Source organism: Oryzias latipes, chromosome 18 (assembly GCF_053564925.1).
Source record: "Oryzias latipes strain Hd-rR chromosome 18, Olatipes_Hd-rR_3.1".
In the NCBI taxonomy this organism is placed as follows: Eukaryota; Metazoa; Chordata; class Actinopteri; order Beloniformes; family Adrianichthyidae; genus Oryzias; species Oryzias latipes.
Genome location: NC_136254.1, coordinates 1,394,540 through 1,400,539, shown reverse-complemented (window position 1 = coordinate 1,400,539; position 6,000 = coordinate 1,394,540). Strand labels below are relative to the sequence as shown.

At 46.8% G+C, this 6,000-nt stretch overlaps 1 protein-coding gene across 1 annotated transcript; it reads right to left on the bottom strand.

Annotated features, from left to right (window-relative positions):
* Positions 1 to 3,159: 3,159 nt before the first annotated feature.
* LOC101172846 (histone H2A.Z) lies at positions 3,160 to 5,337 on the bottom strand. Its single transcript, XM_004080073.4, has 5 exons — positions 5,189 to 5,337; positions 4,879 to 4,956; positions 4,654 to 4,767; positions 3,757 to 3,886; positions 3,160 to 3,680 (listed from the first exon to the last, which is right to left on the bottom strand). The coding sequence occupies exons 1-5, from the start codon at positions 5,189 to 5,191 to the stop codon at positions 3,619 to 3,621; spliced, it is 387 nt and encodes a 128-aa protein (XP_004080121.1). The 5' UTR covers positions 5,192 to 5,337; the 3' UTR covers positions 3,160 to 3,618.
* Positions 5,338 to 6,000: the final 663 nt, after the last annotated feature.

The following is a 6,000-nucleotide window of genomic DNA, read 5'->3' as shown; positions in this document are numbered from 1 at the left end:
GGCTGCTGGAGACCTGCAGACCTTCAGTCTTTGACACTTTCTCTTCTTTGGCATCCATCCGCTCACTGATATACTCATCCATGATACCACCACATGTGCAGTACAGCGTAGAGGTTTGGGGAAACACTCATCAAACAAATCTACAGTGTTGGTAACAAAATAATGCTGTTGGAATAGTTCACGGAGTGCATTATGGGAAACACACAAACGCTCCGTTTGCACAGTCGGGTTCACTGACATGATGGAAGCTACGGAATCTTCAAACAGCTCTCATCGTGTTTAAAGCCAGAAATAAACATACAAGAAATCTTCAGAGACAGAGACGGGTTATGAGTTAAGGAATCAGCTGAACTTCAAAGAGCAGAGCATTCATACTAAAAAAAAGAGAAAAATATCAATTTGTGGTGTGGATTTATGGAAAAGACTGGATGAAGGTTCACCCCAAAGGAGACGTCACTGATGGACGTTTATGAGACCAGAAATGATCAATGATCAAAAGTGTCACTTCTGCATGGGTGCTTTGCAGAATGTGATGTGAAGTTTCAGCAAAGTCTAAGAAGAAAGAAAGTTCAGTAAAACTGAATTCCTGAACAATAACCTGAGAGGCTGGCGGGGCCTTTGCTTGCTTTAGGCAAACATGGAGGGGCCCCAAGGGCCCCAGAGCTGCATGTGCCGTCTGTTCTGAGGAGAATAAAATGTCCATTTTTACCTGTTTCAGTCTATTGTGTTTATTAAAGCCTTTATGTCATTACAGAGAAACGTTGTCTATCAATAAACAGCAATAATAATCTGTGGCTGATAGTAATAATTCACTGACTCTGCATCATCGGGACTTTGGACCGTCTCACGCAGAACAGTGACGGACAGCTTCATGTTGGAGGTTTGATTCCTGCAGATGCTGCAGCATCTCTGCTCCATCCCACACTCCACTTCCTGTAGAGGGGGGCTCATTCCTGACCTGGGGGAGGTGTTCCAGACTCAGACCTGAAGGTCCCGGTCATTATCCCAACTGCTTCTAACGCCACAGATGGGATTCCAAAACTCCAACCCGGTTCTCCTGGCATTTAGCTGCGGCACAAAGGAACCTGTGCAGCGACCCAAAGTGGGGGTCGCCAGGCCCGGCCCTGGGGGAGGACCCCAAGCTAACCAAAGGCTCCTCCTCCAGGCTGAGCCCCACCTCGCTGGCACTGTTGGCCAAAGGGTCCACAGGTTAACCCTTGTTCTATCCTAGGCACTGTCTATTGGGTCATCTAGACCCACTAGACAGTGCTCTGAACCTTTTTTCTTCAATGATTTGTGATCTTCACTGGTGTCCATGGATTACATGAAATCTTTCCACCTTTATCCACCTTTGTCATGGTAGGGAGAACACCTCAATAGAAGGGGGGTCATCTGGACCCCATAGGATGGCATGAGGGTTAAATGTACCAAACCCAAACACTGAGGCTTTCTGAACTGTAAAAAATCCAGCTGGGTCCCCCCGTCCCCAAATATGATGGAGGGTCTTTCTGACCCAAAGACAAAAATCTGCTCTGAACGTCAGAAATAACAGAACCAAAGTGTTGAGATTGGAACTCTGTTCCTGCAGAATGAGGCCTGCCTCCATGTGGAGTTTGGACTCCTTTCTCCCGTTCACGTTTGATCCGTTCGGACGGTTTCCTGGAAGCACTGCGGCGTCCTGAAGCGCTCGCCTTCATTATTTTGACGCGTCCCGTCAGATTTCACTCCCACAGATGAAGCGAAGAGCCTCAGCTTCCTGTGTGCGACACACTGCAGCCCCCCCCCGTTTCTCCTGGTAAAGCAGCGTAGAAACGTCCCTGCAGCCGTCTGAGGGCTGCTGATGCAGACACCCGTCATGTGATTGGCCGTTGGGATTTTAGACATGATTAGGATTTAGTCAGATGTCTTCATGCAGGGGAGGGCCAATGCTGTAATGCAATGACTCTTTGTTCCTTCAGAACAGAAATACATTTTTACACATTTACTGGGAATTTTGTATTTGAAGACCAAAAATCAAATGAAGAAAAAGTTGTTTGTAAAAAAAAAAAAAAAAAAAAACTTGTCAACATTGATTTTGTTACGTTTATTCAATATTTACTGCTTTCTGTAAACGTCCAAATTTAAATCATAAACTATGAATGTTTGTGGTTTAGAATTATGAAGACAGACCTGATTGATTTGTGTTTACTCAAATGTTCCCATTTCCGCTTTTTACGTTTTTTAACAGTCGACATTTTAGAAACGAGCTGGAAAGAGTCAGAAAGTCCAGTGACAGTTTAGACGATCACGTTATGAAAAACTGCTGTGAGCAGCAAATGTTGACAGGAGAAATCTGAACGCAAGTCGCATTTGACCCATGGGCCGGACTTTGGACATGTCCCTGTAGACAAAATCTCAGAGTTTACATGACAAAGAGGGAAGCGGTGGATATTTTTCCTCCACTGCATCTCATCACTGATGAGCAGCATGGAGACCCAACTCTGCTTAGTGATGCCGGACGTGGTTCGTTTTCCACAGATGCATCAGGATGGAGCATGTTTGGTTTCCTTGTTCCAGTGATTCCATATGTTTGTGTCCCGGAGACACGTGTTGCATCGTGTCTCAGGCTTCACTCGTCCACAGCAGCAGTTCTGAGCTCAGACAACAGATCCGTCACCTTCAGAATCCAATAAAGACTCGGTTCTTTCTTAGAAACAGAGCAAATACAGCTGAAGGCCACCAGGGGGCAGCACTGTCCCACATTCAGAGTGGAGCTCCGGAGCGCGTGCCTGGTTCATGTCCGGGTCCTTCCTGCTGGCAGGTGGAGGTGGTAGAAACGGAGGTGGACGTCTGCCAGCAGAAAAACCCGAACATGCTCCAGAAAACCGCCATCAAGTCCAAAACAGACGTAAAGGTTTGGTCTCCAAACGGCAGAGTTTAGATTAAACCAGCTGATAGACTTCACAGTACTCTGCAAAAGACTCGTCTTTGAAACAGCTCAACTTCAGTTTAATAGGAAATGTTTTTCTGCTAGAGGTTAAAGGTCATTTCAGAGCGATAGCATCCATCACACCAGACCTGCAATGACTGAAAAACCACAGAAATCAAAGCCAAAAACTGCTTTATAGAAAACGTGGGAAAAGAAGCATGAAGAAGCATCGTCAGGAATTAAAACAAAGAGACCGTCTCCACATAAAATTTAATACAGAAAAGGACGCAGCAGGGAGCCTTGACCACGCCTGTGCAGCGGGAACTCCAGCATAAACGTGTGCTGCCACTCATGCATCAGTTCACACGCATCTTCAAATGTTTGGGGTCTTTCCCACATGCACGCCTCAGCCGCCGATGGTCGACCTCCTGACCCCTCGTCCTGCAGCCAGGTTAGAAAACTGAAAGCTGCTTCATTAAAACACCACTGAACATGGAAACGCCACGTTAGCGAGTGGAACACAGACGCTTGCAACACCAGGAAAGGCCAAAGGGACAAAGAGCTTCTCTGAAGCCACTTTAAAAAAAAAATACCCCGGGTGAGTAGACACAAATTCAACCATAAAAATCGTGAAAAGTTTTCTAATCTACGACATTGAACACTGGATGCTGACGTCCTCCTGAGATGGCACAATGTTCAGAGCACTTGGGTTATACCGTCTTCTGCTGGCCCTTCTTCCCGATCAGGGACTTGTGGATGTGCGGGATCACACCTGAAAGACAGGACACCTGTTCAGACCGGGGCGGGGCTTAGTCAGCCCGGGACGTCCAGGTGAAGCCCCCACTCACCTCCGCCGGCAATGGTGGCCTTAATGAGAGAATCCAGCTCCTCGTCTCCTCTGATGGCGAGCTGCAAGTGGCGTGGAGTGATTCTCTTCACCTTCAGGTCCTTTGATGCATTTCCTGCCAGCTCCAGGACCTGTGGAAAGCCAAAACCTCAGAAGGAGCAGAGGGGAGCCGGCCGGCAGGAGGCGCAGGTACGTTTCCTCCAAACCAGTGATCAGACCTGTGCGCTCGGCTGCAGCGTCCACTCTCGTTGAATAAACAGTTAGATCGGTAGGTAACATAAAGTATAAAAGTCGATAAACTCGTCTTTGATCTGCTTCTCACATCTTTTCGATCCTTGCAGTATAACGTAGGGAATTCTCCGGATGAATATCTTGGTTCTCAAAATCCCTCTTCAACTTTCTACAGTAAGTTAGTTGGTGTCTAATTTTGAAACTAGTCGATTTTTGCTGTTTTAATAAAAGAAGTTAGTAGGTACTGTTTTTTCGTTTGCAAGCAGTGCATGCTGGGACATGAGGTCATGTGACCGGTTTGGAGTACGCTGATTGGCTGCAGCCACTGTCCACCAACAAAGGATCAGATGTAGCTTAGTGAAGTACTTTTAGAATGTCGTACTTTTGATTAAATAACAGTTTCATTGTCGTTTCCTGTAGTTCGTTTGAATATCTTAGCAATGATGCCTCTTTCTTGGATTTTAAGGATAAAGTTATCACACTAAGAACTCTCATCTGTGATTCGGGTCACAAAACTTTTGCCTTTTCCCTTATATTTCAGGAATCAAATTCCGCCCTTCACTTCAAACGCCGTATCTTTCTTATTTTGACCCATCTGGATGATCCTTATACATTTGGAAAACTCTCTTTTAGATGACTTTTCGCCACATGCTGCAGCCGGTCTTACCTCTGCGGTCAGGTACTCCAGGATGGCCGCGCTGTACACGGCGGCGGTGGCCCCCACTCTGCCGTGGCTCGTGGTTCGAGACTTGAGATGTCTGTGGATGCGACCCACCGGGAACTACAGCGAGGAGGGATACAAGCGTTCACCGACAGGCGGAGCGCCCCGACCCGCGCCAGTACGGCCGGCCGCGGCGGGGCCAGCGGGAATGAATGAGCGGCGCTAACTGACCTGGAGTCCCGCTCTCTGCGAGCGCGAAATCGCCTTGGTCTTCGTCTTCCCGGAGTCCTTCCCAGCCTTACCGCCAGCCTGGAGAACACACAACCACAGAGTCGATCCACGGCCGGTAACGGCGCTCGGTGATCCAGATCGTTTATTTTACGACTCCGCGGGAAAAACTTGGTGGTTAGCATGCTAAGCTAACGCTAGCTTGTACCACATTTAGGCGCCACAGACGTTGATGCTCGGGCCCGCGCGGACTACCGGACAGAGGGGTTTCGGTCCGGTTATGTCGGTCGTTAAACGGTCGGGAATTACTTACCATGATGCCAAAGTATCACTTGGATTCAAAAGTACGCGCTGAAATCGGTATAGCTGCGTCCGGTGATGGCCTTAGAAAACAGCCGTTAGCCAGCGGGGCTTCTTCTTCTGCTGCTTTTTCTTCTTCTTCTTGTAGTTTAAATGGCGGGAGGCACCAACGACAAGGGCAGTACCGCCACCTGCTGTATTGGAGGATGGATCGTAGTTGGGGAATATCTAACCAAAAAACAAACTATATTCTCCTCAATAATCTGGTTCTGCTCATAAAAACCTATAATGCACCACTTAAATTCTCCTCCCCTCCCAAAAGCTTCTTTAAAACTCAGCCGTTCACCTCTATGAACTCTATTCTCCAGCTGTCGTCTTTCTTCCCCATACAGTTCACAATGACACAGAACAATCTCCACTGATTCTTCCCCTGTGTTATTCTTCTGAGGAGAATAACACCTCTATTTTTACCTGTAGATGTTTTCTTTTGTTTATTAAACTCCTTATACTGTAACAGATAAAAAGTTGGCTATAAATAAAATAAAATATATTTTGAAAACCTGCAATAATAAGCTGTTCCTGATTATTGTCATCATTGTTGTTGTTGTGTTGGTATTATTATTACTTTGTATAATTATTATTATTATTAATTCATCTTCTTCACTGTTTATTCCCTTTTGGGGTCATGGGGTTGCTGGAGCCTATCCCAGCCACTTGGGCTAAGGCAAGGGATGCCCTGGACAGGTCGCCAGTCTGTCCCAGGGTAGAATATCCTCAATCACACACCCATTCACTCTCACACCTATGGAAAATTTAGAGTTGCCA

What these genes read in the sequence shown, in the direction of transcription:
- LOC101172846 (XM_004080073.4), bottom strand. An exon ending in TGGAGTACCTGACCGCAGAG is followed by an intron (nt 3,887 to 4,653) that starts GTAAGACCGGCT and finishes GGCTTTCCACAG; the next exon opens with GTCCTGGAGCTGGCAGGAAA. An exon ending in GGCCACCATTGCCGGCGGAG is followed by an intron (nt 3,681 to 3,756) that starts GTGAGTGGGGGC and finishes CCTGTCTTTCAG; the next exon opens with GTGTGATCCCGCACATCCAC.